The 22,517-nt window shown below is 43.2% G+C and overlaps 1 protein-coding gene across 5 annotated transcripts in view; it reads right to left on the reverse strand.

Annotated features, from left to right (window-relative positions):
- Positions 1 to 22,517, reverse strand: part of PCDH15 (protocadherin related 15) — a 538,462-nt gene that overhangs the window by 230,747 nt on the left and 285,198 nt on the right. For 3 of the 5 annotated variants that reach the window (XM_033515678.1, XM_033515674.1, XM_033515677.1), the window contains exon 5: positions 11,522 to 11,587. In XM_033515678.1, the coding sequence (XP_033371569.1) occupies positions 11,522 to 11,587 (66 nt within the window). Of the gene's footprint in view, positions 1 to 11,521; positions 11,588 to 12,447; positions 12,463 to 22,517 lie in introns of all 5 variants that reach the window. The other 2 variants (XM_033515676.1, XM_033515675.1) reach the window with 1 other exon arrangement.

Here is a 22,517-nt window from a genome sequence, read left to right on the forward strand (position 1 = left end):
GCCAAGGGAAGGCAAGGACAAGGCAAGGGAAGGAATGCTTCCAAGGACATTCCCGTTGGAGAGATGAGTGCTGACAGCCCACTGGGGCCGTGAGGTCCCACAGAGAAACAGGCTCTGTGGGACAACAGGCTTAATGTATATTATAAAAACATCAAGGGTAAAAAATAAACACCAGAAAATTCTTTAGTAAATAAGTAACATTCATTTACCTAATTTAGAAAGCCAAAAAAACCCCAAACCTTTTCTTTCCCACAAAAACCCAAGGGGGAGAACATGAGTACGTAGAAAACTACACCATAAACATCAACCATTTGGTGACCCTCTTTCCTTCCTTCACTGGGAAACTTCTTACTATCTGATGAGATATAGTTTACAAAAATCTCATTAATTCTAATCCTAAAAGACAGATAATGCAAATTTTGCCTCAAATTAGCTGCTAAAGGATCTGGAGCTAGATATATGCCTCTTGTTCAGATACAGCCACCACATCATGGAGTGGCTTGGGTTGGAAAGGACACCCCTCTTGTTCCACCCCCTGCCATGGACACCTTCCATAACCCCGGGTTGCTCCAAGCCCCACCCAACCTGGCCTTGGACATTTCCATGGCTGGAGACACCACAGGAGACTCAGACAAATCCAGAAGGGAATTACCCAGGATTCTCTGATCTGTGGGGCAAGCAGAGGTAATTCTGGAAAGGGAAATAGATAAAATGTGACCTTTGACAGGTAGGAAGAGCAACTCACAGGCCACAGAATTTAGAAAGAAATTAGGACATTCAACAGCTAATTGCAGTGAGGGACCATCATTCTCAAAAGAATCCCCAAAGAGACTCAGTAAGATTTTTGTTTGTAAACAAATGAGACGCAAATGTGTTGACAGAGGGAACAACCCGGTGAAAATCACAGATCATTAATGCTGGAAGATACCTCTGAGACCTTTGAGTTGAACCCTTAACTCAGCACCGCCAAGGCCACCACTAACCCGTGTCCCCAAGTGTCACATCCATGCAGCTGCGACATTCCTCTGGGGATGGGTGGATTTGCCACTGCCCTGGACAGCTGTGCTGGGGCTGGACAATCAGGGAGGAGTTTTCCCAATACCCAACCTCAATACAGGCACAGCTTGAGGCAATTACCCCATATCCTGTCCCTGTTCCCTCCCTGGCTGTCCCCTCATGTCAGGGAGTTGTGGAGAGCAAGAAGATGCCCCTGAGCTGTCTTCTCCTCATCAGACTTGAGGATTTTCCACCAGAGAGGGGAAGAAAGCCCATGGGACACATCTCAGGCCAGCACTGCATTCTCTCCCCCAGCCCTTTGTATGCTGGGACGAATTATTGGGAAGACTTGGATGCATCAAACAGAGGGTGTGGAGCTACATGTGAAGGGAAATGGCATTAATAACCAAGGAAAAAAGAAAAAAAAAAGTAAAAGAAACAAAAACTATCAAAACACACAGACACACTTGAAAAGTGACGTGGTTCTCCCTGCTGCTGCTTTCCTCAGGGATGCCCTTTCTAAAAACTATTAATTCCTTGCATGGAAGATAATTTGTCACAGAACTGCTTTTTTAAACTTCACCTGTTGTGAAAGTGACAAAATAATAGGCCCAACATGAATGCTCAGCAGTGCATTTCAGAAGCAACATGTGCCAGGTTTTTCATTGGGCTCATAAACCATCCTGAGAAATAAAATTTTATGCCTAGTAGCAGCAACGTATAATTATTCTTCTGAAAAGAACTAATACATATTTCAGCAAAAACTTGGTAAAATATTCATGGAATCATGGAATGGTTCAGGTTGGAAAGGAACTCAAAGATAATGTAGTTCCATCCCCTGCCATGGGCAGAGACACCTTCCACTATCCCAGGCTGCTCCAAGCCCCAAAGTCCAACCTGGCCTTGGACACTTCCAGGGATGAAGGGGCAGCCACAGCTGCTCTGGGCACCCTGTGCCAGGGCCTGCCCACCCTCCCAGGGAACAATTCCTTCCCAATATCTCATCTATCCCTGCCCTCTCGCAGTGGGAAGCCATTCCCTGCATTCTGTCCCTCCATCCCTTGTCCCCAGTCCCTCTCCAGCTCTCCTGGAGCCCCTTTAGGCACTGGAAATGGCTCTGAGGTCTCCCTGGAGCCTTCTCTTCTCCAGGTGAGCACCCCCAGCTCTCCTAGCCTCACTGCAGAGCAGAACGGCAGCTCCATGGCGTCCCCATGACTCTCTCCAGCAGCTCCAGGTCCCTCCTGTGCTGGGCCCCAGGGCTGGGGCAGCTCTGCAGGTGGGGTCTCACCTGAGCACAGGGACAGAGGGGCAGAATCCCCCCCTCCCCTGCTGCTCACACTGGGGCTCAGCCCAGGGCACGGGGGTGGTTCTGGGTCCCAGCTCTCACCCCCAGCACCCCCAGGTCCTTCTCCAGGGCTGCTCCAGCTGCTCATCCCCTGCCTGGATCGATCCCAGGGGCTGCCCTCATCCCAGTGTAGCATCATCACTCGGCCTTGGTTAAACAAAAAGGGTTAATTTGCCCCTCCAGACAACTACCTCAAACATCTCCAGAAAAAAACGAGTTTATCAGAAAGAGAAAATGATCCCTAGGATTGAGGTAATGGTATAACTTAGAGATAGCCATGAGATCCAGACTTAATGATTTATTTTAATCAGGCTCTATGTTCCTAAACAATTGTGTCAATAGGATAAAAATGTGGAATAGCAGAGTGATGATGAAAAATGACAGTTGAATAAAGGAGAAAAAATCTCTCAGAGCCATGGAGCAGAACATTTGGCTTGATTAGCATGACTTTGAAAATCTAAAAGGATACAAGGAGCTTTCACATGAGACTGTGTAACAAAATAAACCAACAAATGTAATTTATGTTTCAGCCAAGTAGGGCTTTGAAATCCATCAATTTTTTGAATTATTTTACTGTTCCAAGCACTCTGCTGTTCAAAACAAGCAATAACTTAAGTGTGATTCTTATTAGTGATTCAAAATTGGAATAAAGAGAAAAACTCTGATGTTTTGGAGGAATCTGCTTAAAAACACAGGGAATATGAGGGAGAAACGTATTATCCATGAATTACTAAGCAGTTATCCACCATTTTAAGATCAACATAAAATTAGTGCAATTAAAGGAAGCTGGGACATAACCATTATAAAGAAATTTTTCCCCCCATGTTTTCTCCTTCCCCTCCCCCCTTTTTTGGGGAAGAGTTTGAAGGGTTATGAAAACACTGAGGACAGCTCATTAATCACCTGGTCCAGATCCATGCTCCCAGTGCCACATCCAGACACATGTTGAGGAATGGGAAATGTAAAGCCATACCTGCTCACCCAGGTGTGAAAAGAGACTGGGGTTATATCATCACTTTAAATGGAAATTTAGGTGAGGTTTCCTTGGAAGGAAGTAATTTTTCAAAAGCATGCCTGGCTTACAGAAAGCATCTCAGAAAAGTAATGGAAATTTTGTCCTGGGGGACAAACTTCCCAAGATTCTCAGGCACCTCCCAAAGAGATGCAGAATCTCAGGATGGCTCAGGCTGAAAGGAGCACAGTGCCACCTCCCTGCTCCAGCAGGGCCATCCCAGAGCACAGGGCACAGCATTGTGTTCAAATGGGTCTGGAATATCCCCAGGGAGGAAACCCCACAGCCTCTCTGGACATGGACCAGACTCTGCTCTGGGGGCCCAGCAATGGCACCAGAGGAATGGGCAGGAACTGATGCTCAGGAAGTTCCACCTGAACACAAGGATGAACTTCTGCCCTGTACACATGCCACAATGACTCAGCTTCTCACTTTCAGGATCTTCTATCAATTCTTTATATCCCTGCTGTGCTCCAGAGGGAAGCAGGGAGAGGCCCACCCTCTTCCTGGACACCACTCTTTGCATCCTGCTCACTAAGTACTGCAACAGGACTTGCATGCAAACCTTCCCTCTTCCAGCACTTCCACAGCCCTTTGGCATGTCTCATTTTTAGTGTAGTTTTGTCCATTTCAATCAAACACTTCCTTTCCCAACAAGAGAAGGTGGGGAATTCTTTTGACAAAGAGACAAAAGGAGACAGTTTGGGGGGCCCATCACATTGATGTATGTGTCTCCTGGTGTTAACTGGACTTGGAAAATAACTGACATGGCTCCAATCATTCAGATGGGATATTGGAAAGAAACTCTTCCTTGGGAGGGTGGGCAGATCCTGGCACAGGGTGCCCAGAGGAGCTGTGGCTGCCCCTGGATCCCAAGGCCAGGCTGGACAGGACTTGGAGCCACCTGGGATAGTGGAAGGTGTCCCTGCACATGGCAGATGGTGGGACTGGATGGGCGTTAAGGTCCCTTCAAACACAAACCAGTCTGGGATTCCTACACAGGACTCAGCTGAGCAAAGGTGAATTTTGAGAGCTGAGTTGGCTCAGCAGAGCCCCAGCAGGTCCAAAAAGCAGAGTCCTGACTGAGCAGGTCCTCCATCCAAGAACCAGTAAAGTTGTGAATTTTGGAAAGAGAGCACCTGCCCAGAGAGCTCACCAGTGCTGAGAGAGTCAGGACAAATGGATTCTGAGCTGCAGGGTAAGAACTGCGTAGTTTGATAAAGAATTCACATGAAAGACCATTCCTCAGGAAGCAGAAGATCCATTTTCTCTGACATCAGTGTCACACCTTTGCTAATGGCACGAGAGGAAACCTGAGCTTTGAGAACTGGGACAGCTCTGTGGGAATCATTGCCATGGGACAACAGACCCAGGCTGACCTTTCCTGGGAGCTGGTTGGAGCAGCCACGCCCAGACTTACCAACCCTGCTTTGGGCTCTGCTTTACACCCCAAAATTAAAGCAATACCAAAACACTTGGAAAGCACATTGCAGCTCTGGGCACCAATCACAACCATCATCTCCCTGGAGCAAAACTGATTTTAAAAAGCCTTAAAATGTATCAGATCCTCCGATTCTTGCACTGCTTTACTGGGACTGAGAAGACAATCAAAAAGCATCGCTACTGAAACAACATTTGATGTTGCAAAACTATATGGAAGAAATAATTAGAGGAACTAATGAAGCTCTTTATTGGCAAAGGTAAATAGACAACCTGGGAATATGAATGGATCACGTACCACAATTTGAATAATTTATTCTGACTACTCAAACTGTCATAGATGAGCTGTTCAGAAAAATTCCAGTCACTCTTAGGAGAATTTCCATTAAAAAAGGAAATCCCAACACATTTTGAAAAGGCCTTGGCATTACAGAGCAGAATAGTGATCCACAACAATTACCACTACCTCAAAATGGAGTTAATTACTAATTTTTGCCACTGAAACATCATTTCTGTCTCTCATCCCTGAAGTTAATTTAAGGACCTCTGCTCCACCTCTCCCAAGTGCACCAACAACAGGTTAGCAAATTTGTCCAGACAGCCGACAGTACAAAAATGATTAAATATTGCCAACTCTATCCCTATTTTCTACCCTTAAGAATTAATCAGTTTCTAAAAGGACAACTTTTTCTACTACTTTCATCCCAAATTAGCTTCTGCTTTTTGAAACTTTGCTTTTATATTTTTTAAAACAAAATTTAAGAAAAATAACTGAAAGAGAAGAATTGCAGAGAGCTTTATCAACAGCTCTGCTTAAGTACCACCCACTGCTGATGTGCTGATAAATAGAAGTAGAATAATACAGCAATTCATTTTACAGCTTCCTCAGTCTTTACACATTTGTCCTACATGAAGAACATGAGAATTTAAATCCATGGCATCAAAACAGTGTTAGACACTGAACTGATTCATTACTTCCCAATGAAATCCTTAATACACGTATCTGGAGAACACATCATTTCGAAGCAGAAATGAACAAACAGGCTGGAATGGAACAAAAATAATTTCCATAAATTTTGTCCTCTTTTCCCATCTCATGAATTTAAAAACTAAATCAAATTGTCAGGAAAGAAGTAATACTTCCTCGTGTACATTTTAATTGAAGCACCTGGAGGCAGAGTTGAGAAGCAACACCTATGAGCTGCTGACATGAAAAATGGGGAAAAAACATAAATAGATGCTACACAAAAGTAAAAATATTCCATATTTCATCACACTGAAGTTATTTATTAGCTGAGTAAATTATGGAGGAAATTGTGGAGAGTTCTTGGACCAGAGCATTTAGGAAAATAAACGAAGTCAACTACAGTTGGGTGTCTCTTGATTCCTTGGCACCTGCACCCTATCACAGGCTTCCCACCAGCCAGGGAGGCAGCAGCAGGAAGTCCTGCTGCAGAAACTTTCCTGGATTGTTCGTTGTTGCCAGAGGATTTCCACAGCCCAATTTAACCCCTTTCTCCAAGTCTAACCAGCACACTCCTAAACAGCACAGGAATGCTTTGAACAATCCAAACCTAGAGCCAGTACTTATCGGCACCACAGAGTCTGGGTTGGAAGGCACCTGAAAGCTGATTTAGTTCCACCCCTGCCATGGCAGGGACACCTTCCACTATCCCAGGCTGCTCCAAGCCCCTAAGTCCAACCTGGCCTTGGGCACTTCCAGGGATCCAGGGGCAGCCACAGCTGCTCTGGGCACCCTGTGCCAGGCCCTGCCCACCCTCCCAGGGAACAATTCCTTCTCAACATCCATTCTAAATTTCCCCTCTGACACTCTGAAGCCTATCCCTGTGTCCTGTCCCTCCATCCCTCGTCCCCAGTCCCTCTCCAGCTCTCCTAGAGCCCCTTTAGGCACTGGAAATGGCTCTGAGCTCTCCCTGGAGCCTTTTCTTCTCCAGGTGAGCACCCCCAGCTCTCCTAGCCTCACTGCAGAGCAGAACGGCAGCTCCATGGCGTCCCCATGACTCTCTCTCCAGCAGCTCCAGGTCCCTCCTGTGCTGGGCCCCAGGGCTGGGGCAGCTCTGCAGGTGGGGTCTCACCTGAGCACAGGGACAGAGGGGCAGAATCCCCCCCTCCCCTGCTGCCCACACTGGGGCTCAGCCCAGGGCATGGGGGGCTTCTGGGGGCCAGGGCAAGGCCAGCTGTCACCCACAGTACTACCAGGTCCTTATCCTTTTAGAGCAACATCCACAGGAAACCTCCAGGCTCCCAAAGGAGCCCAGGGATGAGGAAATGGAGCAGACCTGCACAGCCCTGTGACATAGTACAGTGTTCAGCCCCCAGCAGCAGCCACATGGGGCACATGAATCAATACAAATCCAATCCTTCCGTTAGAATTTGTCCAGAGCATTCCACAAGGGTAACAGCTTCTGACAGAAGTTACTCAATCTGGTAGCTATTATATCTAATGGACCACCTCTCTTCCTATATAAAAACACAAAGCTGGAATAAACTCCTCAGAGTCAGGCCTAATTTGAGCAGATGTTATTATGGGCCTGGGCCCGATCCAGCTCAGATTTGTACTGCTGGCTAATCTAGTATTTTAAACCTGGGATTAATGACCACAGAACAGCATCATCACCCAGAGATTCAGCAAAATACTGCTGAGACTCATCACTAAAATCACATCATCACCCTCGACTGCACCCTGAGCTGAATGTCCAGACTGGCCCTAGACCCTCTGCCCACAAGTGGCCAGATTAAATTCCAAAGTTTATTTATTGTCTGCAATACCTTAGATCTGCATACCACACCACATCTCCACTGCCAGACAAACCAGATCCCGGGTTCATGAAGACAAATTTGAAACGGACGATCAAAAGCTGGCCAAAATCATTCATAAACACTTTAGGCAGCTGTAAGATTGTCTAAACATGTGGGGAAAATCTATGTGCGGGCAGAGAGGCATAAAGACAATGGCATGAACTAGATTAAAAATCAACTGAAGCACTTCCTCCCTTGAAATATTTCACAGGAATGATAACAACATATAAACTAATAATTTGAATTTTTTCAATTATAGAAACACTACAATACATATAAAAGCAAAATGCAGAGTCTTCAAAGTGCCTTCATGGGAAAAATAAGAAAAATCAAGACGAAATCACAGTCTGGTGTCTTTTTAGACTTACACATGCACTGCAAACTTGGGAAATGCTGTTATCAGAACCCCTTGAAATGGTAAAACTGATGACTTCATACAGCTGATTTGTGAATGATAGGAAGCAATAGGAGAAAATATTTTTATTTAAAATTAAAGAGTGAGATGCTCATGAAGGCAATACAAGAATATAATGGAATTATTTAGGTGGAAAAGTCCTCCAAGGCTGAAGCACCTTCTAGTCATTAATTCATCTTCCTGAAACAGGATGAAAAAGTAGGAAATGAACATCAAGCCATAGCTTTTAAGGAATGCACTTCTTGATACACCTGTGCTCAGCCACAGCAACCTTCCGAGTTGATTTTACTAAACAACTTCTCCCCTTAGCCAAAATGCCTGGGATAGCAGGACTCTTCCTTCCTTAGGGCTAATTAGTTCAATTTCAGCCTGCCCTGGTGGTCACTGAACATTTAATTGAGTAATGAATATTCAGAGGCATCACTCCCCATCCTTATCAGCACACCTAAGACCAACTCTGGAGGGAGGCTACAGATTTTGTGGCTCTGGGGACACTTTCTTCAATCCTGGTCGATTGTCCCTGAAAACCAAGTTAAACCAGTTTGGACCAGCATGGAAATCATCAATGTGCCTCAGCAATGAGGTCAGTTCTTCCAGCATTACATATAAAAAACCTGCAAATAAATTGGTCCAACAGAATTAGGGGGGGAAAACCCCACAGCTTTGTTTCCTGCATTTTTGTGCCCTATTTCCCATGAGTCCCTCCCCACAGGGGGTTATGGGAGGGGATTTGTAGCACGATCACACATCCTCTGCCTCCCCAGGAAGGCAGGCTGATGAAAGGCTACTGCTGGGAGAACAGGAAGATGAAAAGGTGGAAAAATAACACCCACCTACAGCCATGAAAGCTGCACTTCCTTGTGTCAGACATCCCCAAGAAACATGGAGGGAAGAGAGCAGGAGGTTTTGGGATTTGCTCCCATTATTCATTAGAGCACGCACACCATCATAAGGGAAATGGGGAGAAAAAACCCCACCAAAATAAAATCTAACCACACCAACACTGACTGATTTTTCTAGGATGGAAAATAACACAAAGCATTCCTAACTGGAATTTTTTTTTATTCTGGATGGAGCATTAAGATGCCAGTTCCTATTTGTCCTCACATTAGGGGAATACACTTTGGTCTGCTTGTTTCCTCTACCCCAGCTTCTGCTTTCTCTTCAACATTCTAAGTTAATTTCTAAATCTTTAAATCTTGCCTTGTAGAAGTCCTTTCCCAAAAGTGCACTTTCCATCAAAAACCCTGCCCAAAGATTCGAAGCCCTTGAGAATTTCAGGCTGTTCATCTGAAAGGAAAAAGGACGGCTCCACATGTAGGCCTCCAGAAACTTGGGGTACACTGGCAATGAGAAAGTCTGACCTAGAAATAAGGCTTAGCCAGTCTTTAAAACAAGTCTCTTTAAAACAATTCAAATCCAGCAATTAAATAAAAATAAATCCATGGGCGAAAATAACTCTCTGCCTATAAAAATCATCCAGAAAAATTCAGTTTTGCTGTTAATAGGATCTGAAATACTATCACCCAATTCAGTTCAACACAGGGAAAAAATCATAAAATAATTCATTTATTCGTAAGAAAGGTCACATTCACTCCTTCCAGGATTGCTCACATGAGCACAATTATAATGTAATTTACTATTGTACCTAAATTACTTGGTATAGAGAGATATTCATCCCATGGCGGGAAACTGTCAAATCTTAACATCTTTGCTGATCTCAAGAAGATCTTTAAAGGTCAGGCACGGTACCTGTGTGCCTGACTATGAAAACAAGCAACAGTTATTTGAGAAAATGTTTTTATTCTGTGAGATTTGCTGGTCTCTGACTTCCTGTGAATTAGGAATGATTGAGCTCAATGTGCCATGGCACAATGGAACTAAATATCTATTTCTAAAGAATATGATTTTCTGTTTATTGTGTTGCCAGAACACAATGACAACATGCAATGGTGGAATAAAAAGTCCCAGCCACTGTTTTGAGATCTTCATCCCAAAACCTTAGAAAAGCCATTCCAACTTCAACAACAGACCCTTGGAAGTAACAGTGCCATGCAAGAACTAAAGTAAGGATGGGATTTCACACTTTAAGTGAGCTAGAGACATATTTGTATAGGCTAGAACAAAGTCAGTTGGATTTTTATTTCTGCATCTCTTGGAAATCCCAATATAAAGCTCGGCCACTAGAAATGTAGAACACCATGCATTCATTATTAACTTTTACATCACAGACTGAGTTAGGTTGGAAGGGGCTTCAAAGCTCATCTCATTCCAATTCCTTTGCTGTGGACTGAGACACCTCTGACTAGATCAGGCTGCTCCAAGACCTGTTGAGTCTGGCCTCGGACACTTGCAGGGATGAGGAATCCACAACTTCAACCTCTCTTTCTAAAGGTTTTCACAGGGTTTTTTGGGTGGCAAAGTTGGTTTGGATTAATTTATAACCCCTTGCTGTTAGTACAGATTTATTTCTAATGAGTAGGAAGGATTAAAGGCTACAAGAGACAAGCTCTGGCAGCCAAACTATCTCAGCTAAGGGGGTCATTCCACCAAAACTGAGCAAGCTGAAGCTGGAACACATCAGGATACAGTAGCAACTTGCCAAGAACCAACACATCTGATTCAAAGAGCACATCCATCATCGTAGCCCTCCTTTGGACACTCATGACTGCAGGGAAAATCATCCCAGGAAGAGGGAAAAGAGCCTAGTTTTAACAGCCACCACGGTACCAGCGCTTTTCATCACACAGGTGTGTTAACAATTTGTTTATTGAGGAGTTTTATCTATAAATGCATTTATCCCTCTGACTTTGAGCAACTCCAACAAGGAATTCCTCCCGAAATAACAGCAGAGAGGTTCCACCAGCATTACCTGGCTTTATTCACCATCTCAAGCACCCATATCTGATAAACCATAACCACACACAGCACAAAAACAGGCACAGCTTGCAAGGTTAAAAAAACCCAAAACCCTAAACACACAGAATAAAAAGCAAGAACAGTAACTTTCTCTCAGGAGTAACAGCTGATTGTAACAGGGTAAAGCACTTCACCCCATCATAAGACTCTGCATAAATGCAATGCTTAGACCACAGATCAACAATCTGAGGACTCTATGATTTGTCAGGAGAATAAAAATACTGAAAAAAGGGGACATTCATTTTCTTTTGAAATTTCCATTACTACAACCAAGTTCTTTCATTTCAGAAATGAAATAAAGTGTCCATAAATTCATGTTCTTAAACTTTGAGGAAACCAACAAGCAACCTTCCAAAAACCATGTGGGAAATTCAGAAGATCACATTGTTTACACACCTTTCATAATGCAGAGTAAAATTTCAGCTTTACCTGAACAAAATCAAATACTGATCAGAACTTTGCCTTCTGGTACCATCACACTGACTTAAGAAAAATTAAGAAAGTCTATTTGCAACAAGGGCCTTAAAGACTGGTTATAAATAATTTGTGTTCTAAATAACTGTGGGGCACTCACCGTTGCGACTCTCCTCGTCAATGGGAACTATTGTGGCTGGAGGACCTGCTCTGGCCAACTTGCAATCTATAAAGATGAAAAAAAGAGTTATTTCTCATTCCAAAAGTAGGATCTCAGGGGTTTTGCAGTAACGTTTTTTTTTAAAGTCAGCATATTTGGCATGCTGAAGGCAAGTATTCCCTTAAGTGTGATGCCGATATGAGCTACAAATGATAGTAAAGTTACACTCACAAAGGTTCAAAATCAGAGCTGTTTGCTTATCCCTTACTCAGAGAAACTTTGTAAAGCAAGGGAGGATGTGATGACAAAAGATGTCAGGTATGATACATATTTAAAACACTTGAACACCAAAAACGTTGTATGTTTTTTCCTCTTACTTTGCATGTCATGAACACATACCCCTCAAATCACAGAATCCTGGAACGTTTTGGGTTGGAAGGGACCCTAAAGCCCATCTCATTCCCTGCCCTCCACACGGGCAGGGACACCTTCCACTATCCCAGTTTGCTCCAAGCTCCATCCAACTTGGCCTTGGACACTTCCAGGGATCCAGGGGCAGCCACAGCTGCTCTGGGCACCCTGTGCCAGGGCCTGCCCACCCTCCCAGGGAAAGATTGTTGTTACTACGATGCAGTTGGATGGCTACACTAATGAATCTGTTTGTGTCTTGCTCTAGAGATCCCACCAGGAATCTCAGTGTCTGTCAGGACACAGGGAATATGATGGTAATTTAAACCAAAGAAATAACAAAGGCATGATTAAAAGGTATAAATAATAATTAAAGTTTCACAACAGAAACAAACATAATTTGAATTTAATTGCAACAAAAAGGGTCTACTTAGTGAATGGAATTTTAATAACTCTAAGGAGAACACAAATGAAAAGCAGACGAGCAATGTTCAGGAAGTCATATTTTGCCATCTTACCCTCATATTGCCAGTCTGGAGTCAAAGGTTTAGAGTCATCAAAGGAAGCAGAGCAGAATAACGAAAGAAAATAAGTAAGAGTTTGTTGGTTTACTCAAAAAAGAAGTTCAAAGATATCAAGCAGCACAAGCAGAGCTAGCAAATGCATAAGTGTAGCCTTAAAATACATAAAAGCATGATCACAACATGTGATGACTCTTAGGATCAATCAGGTTTTCTACATTAAACAGCAGAAAACCACTATCCCCTTTAAAGCACATGGAAATAAAAGTTCATTAGGAAGAGATTTTATTTTTAAATTTTCCAAGAGCCTCATTGACTCAGTGAGAAAAGAGACAAGCATTCTCCTTCCTAATTCACCATGCAGGACTATCTGAGATTGCCCACAATTTTACAGACTTAAGAGGCTCCTCTGATGCGCAGCCCAGCCAAACCACATTTGTCTGAAATGGTACCTTCTAATCACATTCTGGACTCAAAACAGGACATAAATACACAGGTATTACTGGTTTATTTTGTTTTTTGAGGTGTATTTTTTTACACATAAATCCCAACAAAAAATCATCTGTAAATTAAAGACAAGAGCAAGCTGAGGGAAATTCTATTTCCCATCTTATGGTAAAAATTACACATTTGTCGACTTCAAAGGACCTACACTGGAGCTCATTAGAGGCTCTAATTACCCCAGCACAGACTAGGCCGACAAAGGGAGGTGAGAACAGCGAAGCATTTCACAGATCTCAAATCAGGTGAAGCCCCTAAAGGACACGTCTACAACACTGGGTTTTCCTCCAGCAGCAGCTTCGTGTTGACCCTGAGGAGTTCAACTGCAAGGCCAAACATCTCAGCACCATGGGGAAGGACCGAGAGCACAGCACTCCCTGAGCCTTTTCATCCATATGGACAAGGATGGAATTCCCAGGGCACAGCATTGTGTGCACACAGCTCTGGCACAGCCCCAGGCAGGAGAGCCCACAGCCTCTCTGGCCAATGTGTTCAGGGCTGGGCACTGCCCAGGGAAGAAGTTGTGCCTCCTGGCCAGGGGGAATTGCTGCCATCAGGCCCTGCCCGTGGCTCTGGTGCCATTGCTGGGCCCCCGGAGCAGAGGCTGGGCCCTGCTGGGAGCCCTCCCTGCAGCCAGGGCCAGCCAGGCCTGAGGGCCCCTCTCAGCTGGGGCTCCTCTCCAGGCTGAGCAGCCCCAGCTCCCTCAGCCTTTCCTGGGCACCAAGATGCTCCAGGCCCTTCCTCAGCTGCGCAGCCTCCGCTGGCCCCGCTCCAGGAGCTCCCTGGCCCTGCTGTGCTGAGGAGCCAGAGCTGGACACAGCACTCCAGAGCTGCCTCCAGAGCTGCCCACAGGGGCAGGGTCCCCTCAAACAGATACTGAGAAATACAGGGAGCTGCTGTGTGGCTGTCCCTCACTCATCCTCCTCACTGCCTGGAGAGATCCACCATCACACTGGGTTTGCTGTCACAGAATCATTCAGGTTGGAAAAGAACTCCAAGTTCACCAAGCCCAAATATTGTGACCAAATACCTCCATGCCCCCTTCACCATTTCACAGTGCCTTAGGCAGTCTAAATAAAATTATTAATGCATGAACTCTCCCCCACTATTTCTTTCATCCTTATATGGTCTACTTTAATACATAGCAATTGGAAATTTTCTGTTTGTCTGGGTTTTAAGAATTAAATTAACTATTATTTTATTTTAAAGCTTTTTGTTTTGCAGGCATTAACAGAACAAATAAATAGCCTGGAAAACCACATCTTTCATACCACTGTAGTTTCCTACGAGCACATTGTGTGGGAAGATAAGAAAAGTTTGCATTATCTATATGAAATATGGCCTTTTACTTTTTTTTTTCCTTGCTCTCATTTTTTTCACTGAATACAATAAGCATTCCAGGGCCATATCAAAAACAACTCTAACTTTTTTCTAGAGATGTATGTTATCATTTTCTAGAGGTTCAGGGTTTGGGGAACTGAAGGACCCCTCAACAAACTCTTAATTAGGGCAAAGAAGCTCAACACTAGAAACTTCTATTGCAAATTTGTTTTCAGGAATAGCCCTGCTATACCACATACCACAGTGACGAGAAAAATAAAACTGAAAACCAAATATCCAAATAAAAATCCAAAGCAGGGACAATTTTTATATACCTCAATAAAAGAATAATCATGATTTTTTTAAAAAAATTCCATGAGCATTCCCCTCATATCTGTTGCCATGATGATCTTTTCTTCCTGCTGAGTGTAACAGTGAAAGTTTCAGCCAAATGAGGCCAACTTCTAGTTTCTATTCAATAAAAAAATTATTAAAATTAGAAGCCAAATCACATATTCACGTTAACAACTTTTCCCAAAGTTGGTTTTCCACCAGAGACACCTGAATTTCCAGAATTATAAACAAAATATTGTACAGTGCATTTAAAAGGAATCTTCATCATTTAAAAGGAATGTCCAGCATTCCAGTGTGGATCTCAGGAGTCTCAGATAAAAGTCAGGGCTGGCCAGCGAAATTCAGCAATCTGCATAGGATTTATTGCAAGCGTGAGCAGGTAAAGCAAGAGAATTCACCATGAGACAAATTTCAGTGAAAAGAAGAGATTAGAGCAAGAGCCAGAACTATGGGAAGGAAAAAAAAACCCAAATAAGCAGGATGGGAGTGGGAAACTTCTGGATTACCCCATGGCACCAATTTGTGAAGAAAAATGTTTCATTGCATAGATAAGAGTTTACAGATTATTTTACATAATTTCACCATGCCAGCATTACCCAAATCTCTTTTGTCATCTCACCCTTCTGCAGGAACAAACGTAACAAAGGCAAAGATTCAGTTCCACATCCATTACCACACACTGAACAGATAAATCTAAAAGTGCAGTCTGACACGAATTTCCAACTCAGAGACAATAATTTTAATGAAAAACCTTGAAGACAATGTTACAAGGCATGTTGTAAATATATGGGGATGCCTCTTTTTTTCCCTCAAAAAACATTATCAATAAGCAGCAATATGGTTTCAAAAACCCTAAGCTCAAGTACTGTGTTGTACAAGCAGGAACCAGCCAGAGAAGATGGAAATTCCTGGGGACATGAAAAAACATCTTTGGACTGAGCCAGGTGCAGAGAAAAGTTATTCCTATCATCAGGAGGATGGAGAGTCTGTCCTATAAAGATGATAGAAGTTGGAACTTATTTGATCAAGGAAAATGGAAGCTCTCTGGAAATACACCTGGGTAAATTAGCAAGGAGGAAAAAATAAGTTCCTTAAGCTGAAGAGCAACACCAATAGCAGTGGCCCTTAGAAAATTGTCCTCAGTAATGTTACATGAAAGATGCTCCATTTTTAGGAGTATCTCAGAATGGTTTGGGTGGGAAGGGACCTTAAAGCCCAACCAATGCCACCCCTGCCAAAGGCAGGGCCACCTTCCACTATCCCACGCTGCTCCAAGTCTCATCCAACCTGGCCTTGGACACTTCCAGGGATCCAGATGCAGCCACAGCTGCTCTGGGCACCCTGTGCTGGGGCAACCACCCTCACAGAAATTCCTTCCCAATCTCCCACCCAAATCTCCCCTTTCCCAGTGGGTAGCCATTCCCTGTGTCCTGTCCCTCCATCCCTTGACCCCAGTCCCTCTCCAGCTCTCCTGGAGCCCCTTTAGGCACTGGAAGAGGCTCTGAGCTCTCCCTGGATCCTTCTCTTCTCCAGGTGAGCACCCCCAGCTCTCCCAGCCTGTCTCCAGAGCAGAGGGGCTCCAGCCCTTGGAGCATCTCCATGGCCTCTTCAGAACTCACTCCAGTTCTCTCAATTTTTTTCTCTATTATTTTGTTTAAATGATCCTCAACAGAAATTGTTTCAGCACTCAGCACTAAGATTGCTTTATTCAACATAAACAAGCACAGAATAACTGCAGCCCCAAAGGTGACTTAGGAAGGAAATATTTCCACAAGACTTCAAACCCAAAGAGCAGAAAGGTGCCCCATGTCAGTGTGCGAGCCTTGGTAGAACTATTTTAGCCATTATTTTACCTCTTCCAATTTCATACTGCAGTTTATTAACAGAATGTATTACCAGAACATGCCTCTGTTCCAACTTTCTCAACAAAAAACAAGTTGTCCTTGAAATTCCTGGGCATAGTGGAGTAGTTTTTAAAGTCAAATCATGATAAATCAAACACACTTTAAAGAGGAAAAGCATTCCATAAATGAGCTTCCCTCCCTACAGTTTTCATGATGCATTTTATGTTTAAGCAGCAATGCTAGTAAATGGAATCCTGATGCAGCAGTGCCCCTGCCCCAAACTCCTTAAAGAAAAGGGAAATAGAACTTACTAAATAAAACAACAAGCTCTGAAGGCTTTCCTAAGACCTTGCAGCAAATAATTTCTGTTCCTGTTGTTAAATTCACTGTTTTTTCCTAACAGTGCTTCTGCTTAACCCATCTTTAATAAAGAGAAGGGGATAAATAAAGGGCCTCTCTCCTTGGGAGCAAAGTGAGAACCTTTTTAGCAAACTCTCCATGTAACTGGGTCAAGGCTCATCTCTATTTGGTTTCTGCTGGCTAATTTTCATTATTTTAATTTCTAATTATTTTTAATGAGATGGCTCAGAGGAAACCCTCAATCACTGTCCTAGGTGAGATGCTCAGCAAGGTCAAACAGCCTGAGCACAGACAAACACAACAATTTGGATAATCAGGTATTTTCCCAGCAGAAACCTGCTGGATCCTTTCACCTTCAATACCCCTTGAAATCCCCTTCCTATCCAGCATTTCTATTCCTTGGAGGACTTCTCTCTGTTTTACAGCTAAAAACACAGAGAATCAGCTATAAAAATTAAAACAATGGTTAATGAACTGGCTAATAACAAACTCCCAGCGTGAGGAACCAATAGGCAATGTCCAGAGCTCTGCAGACACCTGAGAGGTGAGAATCTCCAGTGGGAGGTGGCTCTGCCCATGGCAGGGGGGAAAACTGGATGGTCTTGGAGGTCCCTTCCAATGCAGACCATCCCGTGACTCCGTGATCACCCAAGCTGAGGTTTCCCTGACATCTGAAGGTCCCCTCCAACCAACGTTGCCCCACAACTATGGGGGTTTGCAGTTTCCAGCAGCTCTCTTTCTCCTCCTGAGCTCTTTTCTTCATTCCCACCATCCCAAAGGCTATCTGCATCCTCAGCAGCCCCTGCCAGGGGACTACCACTTCTGGAGGGTCCAGTTCCTCCAAAAAGGGCTTTCACAGGATTTTCCACATTCGTCTCCTGCTCCCTCTATCACTGGAGTGACTCTCAGACTCACAGAATGGTTTGTGCTGGAAGGAACCTTTGGGATCCTCCAGCTCCAACCCCTGCCATGGGCAAACAGTTATCCTGAACCTTCCTGGGAAAACAAACAGCCAACCTGAACCTTCCTGGGACACAATTTGTGGAAATAACTGCAATCTCCTTCTGAGGATTCCTGAAATAAAGCTGGGAAAAAAATCCACTTCCATATGCTGATCACCAACTCTTCTTCCAGCTGGTGCAGAAACACTTAATCATTACTCTGAGTTATTTCATTATTTATCTTATATTCAAGTTTGCTTTTATTTAGTCAGATAAATTGTTCCGTTTGTTTTTATTTAAACAGCCACAGGGAGTGCAATGGGCAATTTCAAACCCCTGACTCAGTTCCGAGCAGATACTCAGCCCAATTTAAAAAAATTTTCACTTAATAAAGTTCTACCCACTAACTGTTGAAGGAAATTATTTTATTTGTTAGCAGAATAAAAAATCATGTTTTAATTTTAACTGAAATGAGGATGAAACTCTAAACTTTGTCAGTAATAGTGGAAGGCTCCTCAGCATCAATCCCTTACTTCCTAGGGCTGTTCCCCAAGATAGGAAAGAACGAAAGTATTAACCCTTAAATCTGTCTTTTTGTTAATTTTTCCAAACTCTTCCTGAATCCATGAGAGTGTGCAGTATCCACATCTTGAAGCAAGCTTAATTTGAACAAGTCACAGCTTGTTCATACAGTACCATCCTATCACGGTGCAGGAAGAAGCAGCATCCAACCATTCTCTGCTGACCTTCTATTCCCTCTATGTTGCCAACAAACCACTTTATCATCCCCAAATACTGCAACAAACAAGAATTTATGGCAAGTTCAGGGCTCTGATACACTTCAGCGACTGTGTGCTGTCAGTAAGACAAATGGTAAAATGGAAAATTCTTCAAGGAGTCACTAAAGCTACTTTCTTTGATATGCATGTGAAAGAAAAAACCTTGGATAGCTCAGCATCCAACACAGAGAGAACATCTGTGGGAACGAGGCAATGACAACTTGTTTGCTACTACAAAAAGCCTGACCCAGCAAGCAAACCCAAATTATTTTCCAAAGAGTGGGAGCAGGGTTAGAAAAAAGTAGAGGGGATTTTTCTAGGACCTAGAGGACAGTGAAAAGTAATTTTTGTTAATGTCAAACCATTTGTTATAGTTTGTTTTTTCCCCTCTGCATTTATAAGCATTTTATTTAGGTCTAGTGAGAATTAAACAATGCAAACTGTCTTAATTTCATGGATGCTCTTTTCTTCAACCATGACCCTTTCCATCGTGGAGATGGAAAGAAAAGAGCTTATGAAAGAGGGTTTGGAGAGTCAGAGATGAAGAGAGGCTGAGAAATCTGGGGCTGCTCAGCCTGGAGAAGGGAAAGTTGTGTGGAGACCTCACAGCTCCTTCCAGGACCTGAAGGGGTACAGGGAAGCTGGAGAGGGACCCTGCAACAGGAACTGGAGAGACAGGACACAGGGAATGGGTTCAGACTGACACAAGGGAAATTTAGATGGGATATTGGGAAGGGATTGTTCCCTGGGAGGGTGGGCAGGCCCTGGCACAGGGTGCCCAGAGAAGCTGTGGCTGCCCCTGGATCCCTGCAAGTGTCCAAGGCAGAGTTGGACTGGGGCTTGCAGCAACCTGGGATAGTGGAAGGTGTCCCTGACATGGCAGGGGATGGAATTTTTGATTTTTAATATCCCTTTGAATCCAAACATTCTGTAAGTTTAAAGTATTTAAAGGCTTTTCTCCCCATTTGCTCTACGTGGTTAAGCCCATCAAACATTTACAGAAGTCTTGGAGATACAAAGTGAGAATCACCAAGTCCCATCTTCAAGCCTGAGTCAGCGATAATACTGTGTAGCCATTTTAAATAAGGAATTAACTTATTAATGAGGGAATAGACACTTGATTTCTGCCTGACCACTGGCTGGAAATTAGTTTGTGAGTGTGGCACACACAAAATCCAGGATGGAACAAGGCCAGAACACTTGCACTGATTCACTGAAACACTGCCAGCCCAATGAGTGCCACGAGGGCAGTTGTGACCATGAGGTGCCTGGTGATGGGACAAGCTGCTGAGGGAGCCCAATTAAAGAAATCTCCATCAGTCACAACCTCAGCATGTCAATGCTAAAACCTCCACTCTGGGGTCTTTTATGGATTGAAACCCCCAGCAAAGACCCCAGGAGCAGGCGATGCCTGGGAAAGCGAGAGCGGCTTCTCCAAACTGGAGAGGCAAGGAGTGAAATTCTTGCAGGCTGAGTTAGAGCACCTCACATTTCTCTCTGCCTGAACAGGTATTTCTGTTTCCAGCTGCACTTGATCCTCTAAAATGCCCCAGCTGCTCCTGAAGGAAGTGGTGCTTTGTCCTTACCTCCACTTCCATTCAGTAACGAACACTTGGGGAAAACCAAAGCCATGAAAGAGACTCTAAAACTTGATTTACAGACTGAGGATCCTCATAAAGAGCCACATAGAGACATACATTTAAACTGAGTAACTAAGCAACCCCACTGCAGGGGAAAATGCCCCGCCTTGTTTCCTGTGTGAGCATTCAGCTCCACAGCTGGGCAATTTCAGAGGAGCTTGGCATAACCTTTACATTAGCTGGCCTGTGCTGCCATGGCACTGCATTGAAAATGGCATAAGAAGGGCTTTCATGGGCTATTTTCAGCTCTTCCTGAGAGAAATCCCTAATTGGAGAGTCTGGGAAGGCACCCCAGCTAACCTGATCTTGATTCGGACTCGTTTGAGATCCTGCTTAAACCTCCAGAGTTTGTGTGCTTCAATCAAAATTAATTGCTCTAAAATCTGGAGCTCAGGCATTCCAAGGCTCGAGGGAGAGGTGAATTTGGGGTTGGATTTGGTTTGAACTGGACAAAAAGTGAGGCTGGGGGACAAGACAGTGCCAGAAGGACAAAAAGCAAATAAAGAGCATTATGAAAATCTCCATTTCCATTTCAGGACACACTGCCTGATCATCCAATTTATTTCATAGCTTTATTCTGCCATTCTTCTGCTTTTTTTTTTTTTTTCTTTATTTTATTTACAGATATAGTATCTCTAAAGGGTTTGGGACATGCAAATTGCCCTGCCAATGCTGTGCATTGATATTTTATTTTTACAGCTTGAGAAGAATAAAGAGCTATCCCTCTTTCAGACATTGTGCTTTTAGATTGAAATAACTCCCCATTTTGCAAGCAGTTTTGGAGTTAACAGGAGTCTTTAAAATCATACTTGTGCCTGAAAACACTGTAAAGCACATAAAAACATGATACTATGCCAAGGAGCAGCTAAAATTACCATTACCAAAAGTCATTTTTAAGACCATTAAAAAGCACTACATGAGTCGAGAGAAGCTGCAATATCTTCAAAAGTGCTTTCAAAAGTTGATTAAACCTGCTTTTAACCACTCCTATGTCCCCAGCATTCAAATTTAATCTTATTTTCAATATTTGTTGGGATTGCATTTTACCTATTATGCCTGTAATGCATTTAAAACAGAACTCTCATAGAGGAGGATGAAAAATTTCTAATATTGGAACTTCAACTCATTCTTGGTACTATAAGCAACTTTTAAAGTAAATTTTGACTGCTATAGTACCAGTAGTAAAAGCAGCTTGGGAAAAGCAGTTGGAGATACTCCTAACATTTCCCATTGTTGGAATTTCTTCAAAATCAAATAAATTGGCATTTATTAACTGAAACATGAGGTGAGCCAATAATATTCACCCTTGCCCTGTTCCTAGAGGGTAAAGTTGTCAGTTTTACATCTTAGGTTAACTGTTGAAGTTGAAAATCATATTTAATAATGAGGCTTCTCATCTTGCCCTGAAGACTTTCTCCTATTTCAGTCCATACTTTTAAATGTCCACAACAGGCACAGAAAAACCTCAGTTTGTGTTCCACAGAACTGATGGACATCAGCCAAGGTGAGAGCAAGAAGCATTAAAAGTAATTCTTAGCATAATTTTAGAGAAAAAACCTCCACTGAATTTTGATATGCATACAGGAATATGCTTCTCTGTAAAAACAGATGTCAAATTTTAGAATATTTCAATGCCATGTGAATACCATTTAATGTATTCTTGAGGCTGTGATTCCAGTGGCTTCCTTAAAAAAGCAGTACTTTACAAATTGGGGTAGAAAATAATTACAAAGACATGAAACCTCCAGCTTTGGGGTTTTAAGATTTTAAAACCCTCCCTCCCCTCAACCTAAAAAATTAACAATATCCACATGCTATTTTTAAAAAATTAATCAAGTTGTCATTGTCTAGTAGAATAAACAATTTTGCTCCTGTGAAGTCACCTCTTCCAGGCTATAAATATTCCAATAATTCCAGGACCTTCCCCTTGGTGTCAGTCTCCAGCAGGTAACCCAGGAAAACAGGCGCTTATTAAGCTGCCACTCCTAGGATTGTTTGTGTTCCAGGGAATTAGCCACCTATTTGGAGAGATTTACATATTGTGCCTATAAATAGCTCTCTCCTGACATCTCTAATGAAGGCAATGTTGATCAACATCTTCCTGTAATTTAATCAGGACCTCAAGCAGCAATGGCAGAAGATGTGGCTTTACCATCCCAAGACATGCCCTTGTCTTAAAAGACACACAATTCCCTCAGCTCCTCAAACTCTCCCTGAGACACTGCTAAAAATACCCAGACAAACAGATTACCACAATGACATCTTAATTACAACAATGCAATTTCCTCTGGTTTTCCCAAAAATGTAATGCTGTTCTGGAGGAACACG

The sequence above is a fragment of the Parus major genome, chromosome 6 (genome assembly GCF_001522545.3).
Source record: "Parus major isolate Abel chromosome 6, Parus_major1.1, whole genome shotgun sequence".
In the NCBI taxonomy this organism is placed as follows: Eukaryota; Metazoa; Chordata; class Aves; order Passeriformes; family Paridae; genus Parus; species Parus major.